This window comes from Theropithecus gelada, chromosome 6 (assembly GCF_003255815.1).
Source record: "Theropithecus gelada isolate Dixy chromosome 6, Tgel_1.0, whole genome shotgun sequence".
NCBI lineage: Eukaryota > Metazoa > Chordata > Mammalia > Primates > Cercopithecidae > Theropithecus > Theropithecus gelada.
In genome coordinates this window covers 137,805,401-137,824,247 of record NC_037673.1, presented here as the reverse complement: position 1 = coordinate 137,824,247, position 18,847 = coordinate 137,805,401, and the positions used below count along the sequence as shown (strand labels likewise).

General features: G+C 40.0%; 1 protein-coding gene across 3 annotated transcripts in view; it reads left to right on the top strand.

Annotated features, from left to right (window-relative positions):
- DIAPH1 (diaphanous related formin 1) overlaps nt 1-18,847 on the top strand; it is a 106,470-nt gene that overhangs the window by 44,881 nt on the left and 42,742 nt on the right. For all 3 annotated transcript variants that reach the window (XM_025388470.1, XM_025388469.1, XM_025388471.1), the window contains 4 exons: nt 192-371; nt 1,142-1,801; nt 2,953-3,067; nt 3,555-3,563. In XM_025388470.1, coding sequence (XP_025244255.1) covers nt 192-371; nt 1,142-1,801; nt 2,953-3,067; nt 3,555-3,563 — 964 coding nt within the window. The remainder of the gene's footprint in view (nt 1-191; nt 372-1,141; nt 1,802-2,952; nt 3,068-3,554; nt 3,564-18,847) is intronic.

Genomic DNA, 18,847 nt, shown 5'->3' with positions numbered 1-18,847 from the left:
TTTTTTCCCCAAGCATGGCCTGGATTTGTGAGCTCTGTAGATCAACTATTGGCCCAGAACTGGAGATGGTAGGGGGAGGGGATTCCAGCACCCCCAGGCAAAAGAGGAGGTGGGGGGAATTATGGGTAATAATACTGTGCTGCTTACTGAGATGGAGAGCTTGCTGGGAGCCTGATTCGTTTTTTCTCTAGCTGGACTCAGAGTTAACAGCCCGACATGAGCTACAGGTAGAAATGAAAAAGCTGGAAAGTGACTTTGAGCAGAAGCTTCAAGATCTTCAGGGAGAAAAGGATGCACTGCATTCTGAAAAGCAACAAATTGCCACAGAGAAACAGGACCTGGAAGCAGAGGTGTCCCAGCTCACAGGAGAGGTAATGCCTGAGCAGGGAAGGCAGAGTGACCTGTAATCTCTGGATGCATATGACTTGGAACAGGAGTCAGTCATCTTACTCCTAGGGAGGGTTCAGCTACTAATAGGTAGTCTAGTTACATGGTGCATATTTTAAAAATAATATACTGGTTTTTGGTTTGTGTTGAGGGTAAGTAATACATAAGACAGAAAATCTGGAAAATACAGAAAAACATTAAGAGTAAAGTAAGTTGCATTACCACCCAGAAATAAAGGTAATAAGTCTTCTAATAAATTAGGAATAAAAACTAAACTGTTAAAAATTGGCTAATTTCCTGTTACTTTAGTCATCTCTGCACAGATTTATCCTTATATACTCTCTCTGCAGTAGTAAATACTTAAATGATCTTTAAATCAAGTATCTGATAACTTGATTACTTGTGTGGTTATATAATCATCTGTATAGCACATATATTAGTTATATAACTAGAACGTTTGATTTACTTGACTTTGCATTTTCTAATCAAGGGAGAGTTTAACATAAAAGTTGAAATCGTCGTCTTAATACAAAGCATACAAAGCATGTTGAACTAAGAACATGAAGACCTGAATTCTAGTTTTGGCTCTGCTGCTAAGCAGTGTGACTTTAGGTGATCATATCATTTCTCTGACTCCTCAGTTCCTCCATTTGTAACATGAGAAGTTTGGATTAAGTCATTTGTTAGGTTCCTTCCAGGCCCAGTAGTCCCTGAAGTGGGGTGAGAAGTACTCACATTGATGTTATTTCTGTAGGTTGCCAAGCTGACAAAGGAACTGGAAGATGCCAAGAAAGAAATGGCTTCCCTCTCTGCGGCGGCTATTACTGTAGCTCCTTCTGTTCCTAGTAGTGCTGCTGCTCCCCCGGCCCCTCCTTTACCTGGTGACTCTGGCACTATTATTCCGCCACCACCTGCTCCTGGGGATAGTACCACTCCTCCTCCTCCTCCTCCTCCTCCTCCTCCTCCTCCTCCTCCTCCTCCTCCACCTCCTTTGATTGGGAGTGTTTGCATCTCCTCAACCCCTTCTTTACCTGGAGGTACTGCTATCCCTCCACCCCCTCCTTTGCCTGAGGGTGCTAGCATTCCTCCACCCCCTCCTTTGCCTGGGGATGTTGGCATCCCTCCACCCCCTCCTTTGCCTGGGGATGCTGGAATCCCCCCTCCACCTCCTCCCTTACCAGGAGGAGCAGGAATGCCACCTCCTCCTCCCCCTCTTCCTGGTGGTCCTGGAATCCCTCCACCTCCTCCATTTCCTGGAGGCCCTGGCATTCCTCCACCTCCACCCGGAATGGGTATGCCTCCACCTCCCCCATTTGGATTTGGAGCTTCTGCAGCCCCAGTTCTGCCATTTGGATTAACCCCCAAAAAGCTTTATAAGCCAGAGGTGCAGCTCCGGAGGCCAAACTGGTCCAAGGTAAGAGTTTCTGTCTATTTCTTCACCAGTCAATCTTGAGAATCAGTTTTCTACTTTGTATTTTGTGCATGGATGGGCTGCGCCTTCCTTAGGGCTTACATCTTTCTGTCTTCAAGTTTCACTCATGCTTATGTTTATTCAGCAGATATTAGGCATCTTCTTTATTCCATACATCACCATGGAGAGTTCTGTGAACCCTGTACTCTGAATTTAATCTTAACTAAACTTATACTTAATGTTTTTTGCCTTTTCTCTGAGACTTTGAATACCATGGTAACACACGGTTTGATAATAATCATTCACTAGTCTGCAAACTACTGATAATTGTGCTGATCCCAAAGTCATGGATTTATGAATCCACTCTCCTACCCCAATTCCACAGGATGTGAGTTACACAGGCCTTTTTTTTTTTTTTTTTTTTTTTTTTTTGAGATGGGAGTCTCGCTCTGTTGCCCAGGCTGGAGTGCAGTGGCACAGTGTCTGCTCACTGCAACCTCAGCCTGCCGAGTAGCTGGGATTATAGGCGTGTGCCACCATGCCCGGCTAATTTTTGTATTTTTAGTAGAGACAGCGTTTCACCATGTTGGTCAGGCTGCTCTCGAACTCCTGAACTTGTGATACGCCCACCTTGGCCTCCCAGAGTGCTGGGATTACAGGTGTGAGCCACCACGCCTGGCCTACACAGGCCATATTTGCATGCACAGTATTGTTCCCATGATGTGTTTGAGATGCCTGTGATTCTGAGTTAGCCTTTTGCTTCTAGAAACCAAGTTAATATAAAGGACCTTAGGGATTTGCTCATAAAATGAGCAAATTTGGCACAGTTAGCCAAACTGGTGGGAAAAATATGATGATGAGCAAAACTTCTCTGAAATAAAGACTTAATGCTTATGAAGCTAGAGGATATGGAGTTAGGAGGAGGATACGTAGTATATATGAATCTAGTTCTTGAATAATCACCAATTAACAAATAAACTGGAAGTATCCTCTCCTAATCCCACTGCAGCTATTCTGTGCCTCAAGTTAGTCTTATTTTAGTGAGACGTTGCTGATAATCAGCCAGCCACCTATTTTACAGCCTTATCCATTTTCTAGGATGAAAAGTACAGGGCTCAGTTTACTAATTCTTAACACCCTGTCTTTATCCACAGCTTGTGGCTGAGGACCTCTCCCAGGACTGCTTCTGGACAAAGGTGAAGGAGGACCGCTTTGAGAACAATGAACTTTTTGCCAAACTTACCCTTACCTTCTCTGCCCAGACCAAGAGTGAGTACCTTCCTCTTTCATGCAAAGGTCCAGTGTAGGGATTAGAATATTTTTTCATTAGGTTTCCTATTCCCTTCCTTTCCCTGGGTGAGGATAGAAAGGGTACGTTGGGTGGAAGACCGATGGGTTTTCCCATTCAAAAGAAAGAAAATATGTTTTTATATTAAATATTATGGAGTTACTTGGTTTGGGAAAGAGAACTGTTGTATGTAGGTATTTCGTATCAGTATAACTTGTAGGGATATGAGATTAAAGTGACAGAGCTTGATTTGGGCCCATTTTGATGATACTTTTGAACAGATTCTGTCATTGCCTTAACGTGCAATTTCCAGTTCTAAGTACATAATTAATAAGGGTTGGATAGAGTCTTAACAGTTTGGGTGGCTGAGTGACTGTCTATAGTAACAAAGAACCATATGTGATTCCCTTTCTTCCATTTCTTTCCAATATTGGATGCCTTCTCTCTCCTGGCACTTTGCTCCTGCAGCTTCCAAAGGTAAGAATACAAAAGAGCCTTTTAGTTTGGTGTCTTGAATATTAGAGAAAAAGATGAAATAGATATAAAGGAATTTCTAATTAGAAAACTGAGACCAGAGATTGAGGGTTGACTTGTCTTTGCTAGGTGTTTTTTGGTTTTTGGTTTTTTGGGTTTTTTTTCCTCCCCTGGAGTTCAAAAGGACCAATAGCTTTGGCATTAACTATTAGGGAAGAAAGTTTGTTTCACGTTAAACTACAACATACTTAATCTCTTTAGAAGGTGAGGGACAATGTAGGTAATAATACTGTTACCTTACATTTGTGCTGTTTTACAATTTTCATAGTGCCTTAACATATATTACCCTATTTGATATGCAAAGAAGCCTTATGAGACAGGCAGGATGTGTATTATCTCCATTCTGTAGCATATATAGACTCTGAACAGTTAGGTAGCTTTCCCAAGGTTATGTGATCAGAACCAGGAGTCTTGACTTCTGGTCCATTTTTTTCTATATAAATTCTTGCTCTTGTTTTTTAGCCTTCATATGTTTCCTTTTAGTTTAGAAGAGCTGATCTACCTTGCTCTCTTCTTTCTTCACTTCCTAATTCTTGTGGTTTTGTGCTGCCTTGTGATAGCGTACTTGTAGTTACTTCTCCTGAGAGAGATAGTATTTAAAAGATCTTGTCATGTATAATGATAATTATAACCCAATAATTTCATATTTTCATCTTCTTCCAGCAGTTTTGTTTGTTTAGAGACTTACTATGACCCTAGTGATGAAAATTAAGTGCAACTTTGGAGCATTTATTTTCCCTGCCTCCCCCTAGTCAGTTAGTACTTTTACAGGCAATTCTTATTTTTTCCTTAAGTGATCTGATGGAAGCACCTTGTTCTAATAAGGAGTCTAACAGATTTCGAGGTGCCTTGGTGGCCCCTAGTTGCATATGAGTGTGTGTGTGTATCTAGGAGTATAAAACCATAATGCTTAGATCTGTCTTGTTGCCCTATCATTCAGGTCAAAATGGCCTTTTCTTCTAAGAAAACTGTCACCTTCCGTGCCAAAGTCCAGCCTACGGGATTAATTCCACTCTCTTAATTAAAATATTGTGATGGTAACCACATATACTGTATTAGTGTATCAATAAAGACTAGTTGACAAAGTCAAAATTAAATGATTTTCTAATTTGTAAGTTCACAGAATCCCTATGTTGGCCTCTGGCATAAGTTTCTTTCTTGTGTCTGGGCTCTGCACTCTTAGTGCCATTGCAAATGAATACTGACTGGGCCTCTTTTCTCCCCCCACCCCAATCCCCATCCTTTTATTCTGTGCATTTGTATTCCTATTAATTCTAGTTGGGTTTTATACAGTTTAGTGGTCTTCCTTGGCATTATATTCTCATTGTGAATTGGGATATAGTAGTATTTTTTAAAATACCAAAGTGGCCCCCTTATTCACAAAAGGCCAATAAAAAGAAAACTTTAGTAAAAGATCTTTGTGCTTCTTATTTAGAGTTTAGATTTATGTCAGATAAGGAATTTCAAACTCTCAAAAGTTGCAAGCACTCAGAAGACCCAGATCTCAGTATCACAGCAAGTATACTTTACTTCCAGTGCTTTAAACATCTCTAGTATTTATATTTCAGAAAAAGATCTTCATCCTTACTACTATTTTTTTTTTTACTTCTGAGAGAGAGTCTCGCTCTGTCACCCAGGCTGGAGGGCAGTGGTGTGATCGTGGCTCACTGCAGCCTTCGCCTGCCAGGTTAAGTGATTTTCCTGCCTCAGCCTCCCAAGTAGCTGGGATTACAGGCACCGACCATCATGTCCAGCCAATTTTTTTTATTTTTGTAGAGATGGGGTTTCACCATGTTGGGCAGGCTGGTCTTGAACTCCTGACCTCAGGTGATCTGCCCACCTCAGCCTCCCAAAGTGCTGGGATTACAGGTGTGAGCCACCACATCCGGCCATCCTTACTACTTTTTAAAAGTAATTCTTGAATACTGAATTGAATATTGAACCAGTTCAGTTTGAATACTGAAGCCAGTGTCAGTTACCAAGTCTGTCATTCATAGTCTTGATATTGATGATATAATTAAACTACTCTATCAACCTTGTAAATATTTCCTCTTCCAGATGAAGTAGTGACATAGATTAAATAACTTTTTCCAAACTGTATAAAAAGTGTCAGAGCCAGAATTCAGACCCTAAAGAGTGACTCCAAAGTCCTTGCTCTAGCCTTCTGCTTCTCAGAAGTGTGTATGTACTTGCCCTACGAGTCTCTGAAAGCTTAGATCCGGACAAAAGCTGCAAGAAAGGGGATATACTGCCTTCAGGAACCACTTCATTCACTCAGACACCAATGTCCTTGAATTGGCAGCGACTGAATAGAAAAAGGGAACAATAATAGATTAGGGAAAGTAAGTGAGATACTAGATATTTAGGGTTATAAAAGAGAAAACATACTCTGACTATATTCAACTCTAGCAGAACTAATCCAGTTGAAGAAATAAGACATGTTTATCTAGTAGAAGCACTGCTTAGATGATTTCAGTCCAGGTGGTTGCCAGTGTTGATGAAGCTATTTGGACACTAGGTTTTCATCATATTGCATTATTTCCTCTCTTGCTTGCTAAACACAACTCTGCTATTTGTTAAGCATGCCTGTATCCCCCTTATGTTCTATTGATACCTAAAACCTTCAGTATACCTACTGGCCCCTCCAAGAATGGGCATTGAAGAAAGCACCTGCCTCATTCTGCACATCTGCTTCCTGTAGTGAAAAGTCTCTTGTTACTGCTTCATTATGGTTCAAGAATATGTGTGCCTTTTTACAAGAGAAGAGCTGAGAGACAGGAACTGGTCCCAGAATTTTATACTCCAGATTCTTTTACACATTATTTCTCTTTTAAGGATTAGTGTCTTGTTTCTGAAGGCTTTGTTTCCCATAAATGAAGAATTTACTTACTCAATTAACTTATTCCCTGCCAGGGAATATTTTGAATTTACTTTTGATAGACAGTGCCATAAAACTTCTAGTCCTTTTTCACATTCTCACTTTCCTTATAGTGATCAGCAGGGAGTCTTTTATCATGGACTCTTTGTTGACTCTTTTTGAATTTCTTGGAAACATGTCCAGTAGTTAAATTTCTGTTTTTGTTGTTGTTGTTTCATTTTCTCCAAGCGAGCATTTTCATTGCTATAGTAGCCTTAGGCAGCTCATTATTTGTATGTACAAGATAAACTAGTTTTTCATTTTGTATTTCTTCTCTTACTCTCTTTTGTTGATTATGTGATCATTACACTACCACCTCTTGAACCATAGCATGGTGAATGATAACTCATGTCTTAAGTACAGTGACTTTTATTTTTAGGTTTATTCCTTCCTTCCAGAAACAATATTGAACATTAGACTTGTTAAAGTAAGAGGTGTGTTATGGGAACTGTGAGCATCAGAACAGTTCTGCAAATATTTAATGGCAGTAATTTAGAAAAAACTCTGGCTAAAAAGTAAGACCTTCACTAAGAACTGAGAATTTTATTAAAAAATAACAGTATTCTACTTAGCATTTGACTGTGTGGGGTCCAGTACTACTGTTCCAGAAGTCAGAACTGTTAGCCATAACAGATAGGTTTTCCTGTCTGCTGCCCTGAAATAATTTTTTTGCTTCAGGTTTCAGCAGGAAGCCTGCTGATTCTTTCCCAAAAAGGATCTAAGGGTCTTTTTCTTTTTCCCTGTGATTCTCTTCTGTCCACTAGATGGCACTCACCCAGTTGCATCTTTATTAGTGAATTTTTGTAGCTTCTGCAGCTTTAACCTTTAGCAGCAAGATTTTGTGAGAGCTCAACCTGCTCTACCTTGTTCATTGAGTCCCTTAGCAGAAGGATGTCTGTTCCATCATTTCCTTACTCCACTCAAGTCGGTAGGATTAGGACTAGTGGTACTAGTCAAGTGAACACTTGTTGGGATTCTTACCTTTTAATTACTTAGCTTCTCTTGGGTTTTGAGTAGGGTCAGACTACTAGCACAAAGAAATTAGGAAGTTCTGTAGTATCAGATACTAGTCCCTTGTGATTTAAAAACATAAATCTAGGCCGGGCGCGGTGGCTCAAGCCTGTAATCCCAGCACTTTGGGAGGCCGAGACGGGCGGATCACAAGGTCAGGAGATCGAGACCATCCTGGCTAACCCGGTGAAACCCCGTCTCTACTAAAAAATACAAAAAACTAGCTGGGCGAGGTGGCGGGCGCCTGTAGTCCCAGCTACTCGGGAGGCTGAGGCAGGAGAATGGTGTGAACCCGGGAGGCGGAGCTTGCAGTGAGCCGAGATCTGGCCACTGCACTCCAGCCTGGGTGACTGAGCGAGACTCTGTCTCAAAAAAGAAAAAAAAAAAAAAAAAAAAAACCATAAATCTATGCCTATTATCTGGGGTTACCAGAAGTTCTTCACATGGAAAAAGTACCATACCTCCTCCAGGTTGTCATCTCACTGTTACTAGTGGTATAAAAAAGGAACCGAAACCAGCCCCTCATATACCCCTCTACACCCCAACCTTTCCATCATCATTTTCTTTTAATCCACTGGATCTAATATTATGCCATTTATCTTGGTTTATGTCACTTACCACAGGCAGCCCCAGACTCCTGGGTCATCCTTCATCTCCCATAGTTTAATCACGATAAGGTTCTGTGTGGTTCCTATTCTGTCTCCTCCCATCCCACCTAAGCTCCTGAAACTGGTCCACTGTACCCTCTGAAATTCATGGTCCATTACTGGCAAAACCTTTTTCACCTTGCTCTACTGGAAACTTGGTTTTCTCTTCAATACTGCTTTCCCTTTTGCTTGCTCATGTGGTTTGGTTTGGATTGGTTTGATGTGGTTTGGTTTGGTTTGGTTTTTGAGATGGAGTCTTACTCTGTTGCCCAGACTGGAGTGCAGTGGCAAGCTCTCAGTTCACTGTAGCCTCTGCCTCCTGGTCACAAGCAGTTCTCCTGCCTCAGGCTCCTGAGTAGCTGGGATTACAGGCGCGCGCCACCACACGTGGCTAATTTTTGTATTTTTAGTAGAGACAGGGTTTTACCATGTTGGCCAGGCTGGTCTAAACTCCTCACCTCAGGTGATCCACCCACCTTGGCCTCCCAAAGTGCTGGGATTACAGGCGTGAGCCACCACGTCCAGCCCATGGGGTTGTTTTTCTTTGTTCTCATAGACCACACCCCAGTGGACTTGGAGATGGGGTAGATGTAATCTTTGTTCTTCATTGCCACTCTCAGATCATTTTGCCTCTTTCCTAAGAGGAAACAATTCCTAAAAACCAACAATTTCAAATCTTATGACATCAAGTTATGTCACCCATTTTCTCTCTTCGTGGTTTCATCTACTGACACCCATGTTACTCCTCATTTCTCAACCAATGTAGCTCTTGGCTCATATCCACTCTCTTCTATACTCCAATACTAGCTCTGACTTAATTCTTAGGAATTTTTATACAAAAAGGTCATGATCCTACCAATATTCTGGCCTTTCAGTTCCTTGAATTCTTCTACTGATTTTGTCCTCTATCCTACCTCACCCATTCCCCACTTCTAGGATCTCATATCATACCACCCAGGTTCTATCTTTTTACCTTACTCCCTTTGCTATCCTGACCCCAGCAGTCCTCCAGCCCGGCTAATCCATTTGTCCTACCAGCATTTCACTGTCCTTCGCCTTCTGATGACTTCACTCTTTCCCTGAGCTAAAATTCCTTGGTTTATCATTACAATCATTCTCTTGGGTTTTGTTTTTCCATTACCTCTCTCATTTCATACTCGATTGGCAAAACCACAATCCCGGTTAATTCCATTTCTGTCTTTGTCCTGCTCCTGTAGCTGTGCAACTGAACATGACTGGAGAAAACCATGCAACTGGGCCCTCTTTTGATAGACTTTATTCTCTTAGCTTTCAGGATAGGAAACACTTACTTTTCCTGCTAACTTACTGCGTGTTATTTCTTCCAGCTCTCCTCTGCTTAATTTGTGAAGTTGCTTGGCCCTTGATACTGCCAGGCAATCATATTTTAAGCATTATGAATTCATTGAATTTCCTGCTCTCCTAAAGGTTATTTCATACCTTTTTTTTTTTCCTCCTCAACAGCCCAAACCTTCCTCATCCTTATTCCCAGTTGAAGATGTTTTCTTTCTGCTTCACTGACAAAATGGAAGCAATCAGAAAAGGAACTTCCAGAGACTTCCCATCATTACTTTTACCTACCTTCTGTCTTCCTCTGTTACCATGGTCCTGTCTAAAGCCAGTTCCTGGACTAATTTGTTATCTTCATTTTAACAAATATGTAGAATACACTGGAAATACAAGATAAAAAGGTGTCCTCCCCCAGAGTGACTGTGGTTAAATCATACTTTTTATATGCATATGTTATTCTAATAAAGGAATGGGAAAATCCTTTTCTTCTTTAGTTCAAGTGAGAAAGTGTGGTAAATTTTTGAATAAAACTTTACTGGAAAAGGGGCAAGGGAATTAAAAACAAAATTACAGAAATATGAGGGTATACACACTTCTTTTTTAATGCAGTTGGTGTGATCTCATACATTTTATAGTGTTTTGTATTTTGTTTAACATGTTTTAGCATCTCGATGTCCTTATAGATCTGTGTCATTATTTCTCATAGATGTATTCTGTCATATAATGCAAATAAGTTTTCCATTTTTTTATTACAAGCAATGCTGAAGGAAACATCCATTTTTAATTGTCTTTGCAAACTTGTACTTCTGCACAATAAATTCTTAAAAATAAAATTTCTGGGCCCAAGTTGCTAGGTACAAGATTGTAGCAATTTATACTTCCATCAAAAATAAAAAAAATATTTGTGGTAATGTCTAGTAGGGGAAAAGTGATATGTTGTTTTAGTCCAACTACTAATAAGATTGCACCAAAGGTTATCTTTCATACCTTGACTCTGTCTGTAAAGTGAGATACATGAACCTAAAAGATACCTTTCAATTTTAAACTTCTGGTTCTGTTACTTTGTTTTTTTCCTTGCAGTAAGCTGTCTTTGGTATTATCTGTCATGTCAAACTCTTCTTTTGTTTCTGACAGCCTTCTAAGTCCCTTTGTTATTTTGTTTGTTTTGGTCTGAGTTTCATTCTCTTATTCTGTGCACCAAAGGTCAGGCATCAGGAGCTGCTGCTTGCTTACAACCAGTGTTTAGGAGTATAGAGTTAAACTGGGGCAAAACTGTAAAACTATTGCATGAAGGCTGCTGATGTAGTTTCCACAGAAGACTTACTGATGGAGATTTAAGGTACTGCATCATCAGATAAAGAAATTAAATTTTAATTTTCTTCTCAACCGGGGGAATTTGATATTTTATTTCTAGCAGTGTGCTTTACTGCTTTCTGCCACCAGATGGCACATGGATCTATTTTATTTTAGCTGTGTCATTGTTGCGTTTGGTAGTGATGTCATCACGTTAGAGAGAGGCAACCTCTGTCCTTTCCAAATACAAGCTGCTTAGTATACTGCCCTCTACCTGTCAGGAAATTTATTTGGAGGACTGATCAGCAGTTAAATTATGCGGAAAGCTACAGCTTGCCCTTTTGCAAAAGGATCTTGTCCTGTAGCAGCTAGTATTTTCTGTAGTAACAATATTAGTGTTCTTCTCGGTGTCCAGAGGTTGGAAAAAGTTTTTGTTTTTTAGTCTGATACCTTCATGAAAGCATAGCCTTCTTTTGAGAGGGCTCGAAGAGAGGTTTGTATTTTATCAGCTTGGTAGCTCATTGTAGCCTCATTATATACACACTCATAATCCCATCTCTGTCTCAGTTTCTGCTGAAAAACTACTTTAAGGACATAATAGAACTTATCCACATTATATATCGATAACTAGCCAGAGATAATATACTGAATCCATTTCTTCAGGGAATTCTCCTGGTCTAACTTGGATAGAATATGCTGATGCAGAAAGATTTTCATAGTCAAAGTCAACCCATTGTGTCATATGTTAACTCCTAATTATCCCCAGCTAGTCTCATTTTTAGAGCCTCTTTCTAGCCATCCCAACTTTAGTGTGTGCCTGTATTACTCTTTTCTAGAAACATGTAGACTGAAATGGTATCTTTTAAATCCAAGGTACCATCTGCCATTATCTGTGGATTCCAGATTTTATTTCTAACCAAATATCCTTTTAAATGTCATTGTCTGAGACTCAGACCATCTAGCTGGGGGATCAGTATTACTTAAACTTCTAACATGTTGGTACAGTCAGTTCCTAGCCTTAAATGTCTGTTGATACCAGTAAATCTCAAACTTTAGTATAAGGATTGCATGAGGAGCATGTTAATGGTGTGAATTAAGCCACTCTTCACCTGTTCTCGTAATAATATTTTGATATCTGTATCTGAATAGATATTATATAAGTATTATCCCTGTTTTTATGGAGGTCATATGAGATTGATTAGGAAACAATTCAACATTTTCTGTTGACTTGGCAGTCAATTTTGGAGTCACTATTTCAGAGGCACTTTTCTTGCCATCTTCTAAACCAGGTCTCAGTAGCCATCTTAGAAGGACATTTTGAAGAAGTCCTCTGTGGTCAATGAAGTAGCTCCGAAACACTTAGAGACTGACTCAGCTGGAGAGGATAGATGGAGAGCAGAATGATTAGGGCAGAGTATTGTGCTGGACTGGGGCTTGTACAACATGGAAGGAGTTGTGAGAAACCGGAGGAGGTGGAGATCAAGATGAAGAGTGTTACAGCTATACAGGCATAACTTTTGTTCAGGTTTGGTTATTCTCTTGCTGTGGAGACCTGGAGTTGGTAGCGATCAGAGATGTATTTAGGCGAAGAAATGGGATATCTAGCAAGTGTCAAAGCAGAACTAAGGTTTGGGGTGAATAAGAGTGATCCGGTGCTCTCTTACTACATACTAGAACCCAAAACTGTTGCCTTAAGGAAAAGGCACTGTTTTGAGGATCCCTTGATCTTACACTATTTGGGAATTGTTGGACCTGAAATAACTGTCCTGCTGATGCTGAACAAGTCTCCCTCCAAACATAAAGTTGTAGACAGGCTAGTTTGCGAGGAGTACTAAGGGTGTCTCCACGGAATGTTTCCTCTGGGGCCTTTCAGCTTCTCTGTTATCTGTTTTTTTTTGTTTTTGTTTTTGTTTTTTGCCTAGATAACATAAGTGGTTCAGAAGTCGAAACAGTATAAAAACGTCTCATTCCCACCCTAGTATTCATCCATGCCATCCTTCTCCCTCTCCTACCTTCTAGAGGTAACCATTTTTATTAGTTTGATTATCCTTTAGACTTTCTTAAAAAATGCAGTTATAAACAAATGCTGATACAGATTCTTGTCCTTCCTCTTAGCAAAAAAAAGGAACATACTATCTATACTGTTTCTATACCTTCTATATCCTGGAGAGTCTTCCTATCAGTATGCAGAGATTTTCCTCATTTAAAAAGGTATAAATGTTTAATAAGCAGGCATTACTTTTATAATGAACACAAGAATAAAACAAAAATGGAGTAATGAAATAATTGTCCTTTGTTTTTTTTTTGAAACAGTAGCTACAGTAACCCATTTGATCTGGCCTCATCTTAGCATGTATACATGTCCTTTTGATCTTCCTAAAAAAACTCGTACATAACAATGAACTGAAGAGTTAGTTAACCACATCAGCTCTGTAAATGTATAGCCACTTATACTAGAGCTTATAACCATTATGATGTGGGGAAGAGAGACTTGCAAAGTTCAGCCAGGGGCCCTTCCAGACTTCACTTAAGTGTGATACTTGAACAGGAGGAGATCTTTGTACTGCTAGCAAAGGGATACAGCTCTCTAAAAGTCTTTAAAGGAAAGGAGTGGCCTACCCTACTTTTTTTCTTGCTTCCATTTCAGTTTTTGTTCTGCAGATTAATTGCTCTAGAACTTGGTGTCCTGTAACTGTTCCATGTATTAGAACTCCTTCCCATTGCCTTTGGAGCAGTGTGGAAGAATGCTTGTTATTCAGTGTTCGGTGGGAAAAGCAGGAAACAAATTATGTACACCTTATTACAATTGTTTCGTATTAAAAAGAAATGCATTAGTAAAAGATTAGAAGGGAATATACTAGAATACTGTAACAGAGATTTTGTTAGGGTACTACATTTAATTTTTCTATAATGTGGTTATATTTTTATAATGAAAAAGACACAGGGTTAAAAAGGAAATTTCAGTGTCTGAGATGCTTGGAGAAGATTCTAGAGCACTTTTAGATTTCTAAAAGTACTTGGACCTGAGATTTCATTTGCCAAGCCAAGTACTAGCATTCAGTTCTATAAAGCAAGTAACAGCATCCTTTACTTCACTCTTAACAGTTTCTTTTTAAAAAAACAGATTCCAATAAAAAAAAAAACCAAACAAACTTTTCACTTCTAAGTACCGCAAGGGACCCCAGTGATATAACAGAAGGGCACTGGTAACCCCATTTCTGCAAGATGGGATGGTACCATTCTTAACTCCTGATCCTATAATAATCCCAACTCTTGTTAGAGCCAGTGATTTCTTCTTTTAGATCTATTAATATGGGAAGATACGGCACTCTCCTGTGTGTGTGTGTTTGCATTTCTCTTAGCAGGAAAAACTGCAAAAATCCTTCCCAGGAATTTCCCGTTTTTCCTATTCTGCTTGCATTTTTCTTTTCGGCCACGGAGTGAGCGCAGTTGAGCTATTTTGGCTTAGGTTCCAGATGGTGAGGTCAGAGACTAGGGATTGGAAGAGAAGATCAGGTGACTTTCAGTAACAGAGATGGCGGCCCTCCCATCTCCACCCCTTCCCCCCTCCTCTTTCCCCACCCTTTCCTGGCTTCCACCTCAGGAACAAAGAAGGGAAAAAAACAGCAGTATGACGAAAACCAGCAGCTGTCTCTGCAGGCTCAGGCTGGGGGCTGGGTGTTTATTCCATCTGTTCTCTTTGTTCTGCGCTTGCCCTGTTACTTCCCTTCCCAACCCTGAATAAAACAGAGGGTATTTCTAGCACCCTTTTTTATGGAGAATGGTTTAGAAATCTGCAGTTTACTCAGTATTTATTTAGATTAGCGTGGGTGAGACACAGCAGATATTAAAACTGATCTGGAGCACCTAAAAAAAAGATGAAGGTACTTTGCCTTCTCATTCAGTCTTAAATTATGAATACCTATTTAATGTCAGATTTGTGACAGGGAATTATCACCTATTATTTCCAATTATCAAAACATTATTTCCATAATGCGTACTTGGTATTACCTTTGTTTTATAATTGAGAGATATAAAATAGAGAATTAACATGTCCTTTGCTTATTAAGATTTTATAGCAAGTAAACACCAAGCCAGAATTTGAGCCTAGATATATTGGACTCAGAATCCAGCACTTAGTGAAAGAGAGTGGCAAGAACGCAGACATGTTGAGAGAAACCTCAGGTGCTTGCTTCCAGTGACTGACTGTGTAAAGTCACTGATGTGCTAGTGCTTCTTGCTTTTTACCGGTGATTAGTGACCTGATTTCTTCATCAAATAAATTTCAGGGGAAAAAATGAGATGGAAAGGAACATAAAGATTAAGAGAGAATTTTAAATTTTATCAACCAGTACAGTATATGGAACTTATTTAGATCTTGATCTAACCAAATGAACTATACAAAACACTTGACATTTGAGACAACTGGAAATTAGTGTCATCATGGTTTCCTCGCATTTTTAAAAAAGTCATCATCTTTTAGAGATGCGTACAGAAATAATTGCGGATCATATTTGGGATTTAGAAGTGTGTTGAGGTATAGATGAAACAGAATTGGTCACCAGTGAATAACTGTTGAAACTGAGTGATGTATACGTGGGGATTAATTGTTCTGTTTTTGTAAGTTTAGTTTTTCCCATAATAAAACATTTTTTAATCCAGGAGAAGAGTTTTATTCCTAGTATCTTATTTTAATGCCTTTTCTTCTGCCTTCTAGGCTATTGTTTCCTTGCATAAACTTGTCATATCTCTCTGCTGACATACTTGAGTCCTTGCTTGGGATAGTGCCTGTCCTTCTAGTCCCTCCCCACCCACATCCCAGAAGCAGACCTCTTTTTAGCACTCCCTAATTGAGTCACCATCCTGGGTGTGCTGGGAAAGTATCTGTGGGAAACTCAATGACTATATTATTGGAAAGACCAAGTGCTTGGTGAAGTGCCCAGGTTTTTAATACTGTTTTTCTGCTACCCTTCCAGACTTAGATCTGTCCCCTTCTTTGTAATTCTCAGCATCTGGTTCTTCCTTTGGGCTTCTGTCTGGCTCTGTTCTTGTCCTTTAGGTTTGTTCATTAATGCCAGTTTGCCCTATCCCTCCTTACAGCTTGCACATCTGTGATGGTCGAGTTCTGTGGGATTTTGCAGATAGTTGTATATTTTGGCCAAGATATCAGTGATATGGTTACCTTTGCACAGGGATAACTGCTATTCGGTTGGCATATTTTTTCCATCTATAATGTATAGCTTAGTGATTGTTTTAAAGTGCTGAATCTATCCCTTATGTGTATTACAACCATGAAGAATATAAATTAGAAGTCCTGCATCTGGGCAGCTTCTGACATTAACACCTGATGGGACCCTCTTACTCTCTCCTCTTCCCAGAATTAGAGAGTTGATGTAGTGCTTAATAGACATGGCTTATTGTATGCTAGGTGAACTTGGAAATTTCATAGCTATGTTACCCTCACGGGAAGTTATTTCCTAGAGAGATTATTAAGTGTTCTGATCTTTCACATATGCCTGAGAAATCTAGGATTCTTCCACAAAGACCCTATTTCTTCAGAGAAAAATACAGTGATGCTATATATATATTTTTTAACATCTTGTGATTTTTGTGTACCTGTGTTGTATGTGTTGCCATTATCTTTAGGGACGTTGGATAAACTGGCATATTTGTGCAGCCTCATTTAAGTAGTGGCAACCATTAATGACTTGTACCCACAAGTTTTTCCAGATGTTTCTGTTTTTTCCACCTTTCTTACATGTTCTTTTTTGTCATAGGTACTTGGCTTACTCAAGGGAGGTGTAGCATCAGATAAAGATAATGGAGGGTGTTCCCTGTAGAATAGGTACAAATGCTGCAGGCTTTATCTTGGGCAGAGCAAGTAAGGTGTTGGTCCTGAGTAAGTGAGTGAGGTTAGGTGGAGCTGCATTATAGCTCAGCCTGTCTTCCAGCCCTGTGGATATAACTGGCTTTAGAGTCAGTCTGTGTTCTCAACAGTGTTTTTGAAAAGCCCATTTTTCTATCACACTTACTTACTCCCACCTGCAGTTCTTAAGAACATAGTTTCCAGGATGTCAGGCAACTCCCCACTCCTCCATTTCCTGTTTGTGGTCTTCATTGAGAGATGCCTGCAACAGGAATTCCTGGGGAAGTGAAGGCTATAGCGGTGGGATTCCGGGGGTCATTAGTCCATTATTGAAGCTGGGGAATCATGTACTATAAAAGGACCTCCCTTCCGTTCTGTTGTCTCCTAGAAACTATTACTGATCATAGCCAAGCAGTAACTGGGACTCAGGGCTGTTGACTTGTGCCCTTTGTCTTTAGAGACTGAAAATTATTTTCCCTTCTTGTGCCTCAGTTTCTATTCTTTGAATTTTAGAGTTCAATATCAAGATTTGTGACAAAATTAACTTGGACTCTGTAGGACTGATTGGTTTGACATGCAAAAGTAGTGAAGAACATAAAATAGGCTCCCTGTCTTGGACGCCAGGGGGTGCCCTTTCCCTTCACTTTACTGTCTGGCACTCCCTACTGCATTCAGCCATTTTAGACAGATTGTTTTTGCTCCCAGCTAACTCCATTTTGTATTTGTGACGCAGGGAAAAAAAAAAAAAAAAAAAGAGTTAGGCAAAGGAGGAGTCTGGTTTGCAGAGGGAGGGAGACTGGCTGAGGCACAGCTACGTACTCTTTTACTCAGCAGTTGCTCATCAGGGACACACCTTGCTGCAGGCTGCCTGCATCCTGAACAATCGATGCCACAAGTCCCTACCAGCAGAGCACAGAGCAAAATGGTTTGGCTGCTGGACACCTACCAACAGTGACAGGGTGCTAGCTTTTGAGGCAGCAGGCCAGGGCATCCCCTCTGCCTCATCTAGACTGTAAGCCTGGGTTTAGGTGTTTTTGCTACAGAGATGTTTAGGGCAGTATTCTTAATTGTAGGATCAGATAAGAAGAAAAGATAACCCCAAATAAAGAAGAGGAAAAGGAACCCCTTTTACTCAGCTGTCTGGGAAGAATCAAATGCCCCGATGACTCAAGGGAAATGATCTTGAATTTTTTCTTTTAATTTTATTTTTGAAACAATGAAAAAAATGCACACATACATACACACATATATGTAAAGAGACTAGAATGAACACCCCTGTGTCTATCACCTGTTTAAAAAACTTATCAACAACCAGTCTTGTTTCACATACCTGTATCAACTTTGTCCTTGCCACCCATTTTTTTTACATGTATCCTTGTTCATATTATTTAATCCTTAAGTAGGTCAGAATGTGTGTCAAAAAAATTAGGACTTTTAAAAGAAGATAATTACTGCCATTATCACATCTAAAAAATTCTTTAATATCAGATAGCCTGTTAGTGTTAAATTTTGCAAATTATCTTATGATAGTTTTTTTTTTTTAATAGTTCATTTGAATCAGAGCCAAATAAAGTCTACACATTGCAGTTGGTTGATGTCTCTACAGGTTCTCTCTTGTGCTGTCTCCCTTTTATTTTTCATTTTGCAATTTATTTATAGACTTAATTTATTTTAAAAAGAAGATACCTGCCGGGCGCGGTGGCTCACGCCTGTAATCCCAGCGCTTTGGGAGGCCAAGGCAGGCAGATCACCTGAGGTTGAGAGTTCGAGACCAGCCTGGCCAATATGGCGAAACCTCATCTGTACTAAAAATACAAAAATTAGCTCGGCCTGGTGGCGCGCGCCTATAATCCAGCTACTCGGGAGGCTGAGGCAGGAGAATCGCTTGAACCTGGCAGGCGGAGTTTGTGGTGAGCCAAGATTGCACCACTGTACTCCAGCCTGGGTGACAGAGTGAGACTCCATTTAATAAATAAATAAATAAATAATAAAAAGATCTCTCAGATTGGGACTGAGAAGATGCAAAGCCACACTTCCCTTCTTGCCAGAGCAGAGCCTCTCTTCTTTAGGATTTCCCCCAGAAGCTATTGGAGACGAAGTGAAGGAGCAATGCCCTGCCACCTTCAGAAGGAGAAAGGACTGGATTCTTAACTTTTCTCCTGACGTGATAATCAGTTACCCAAAG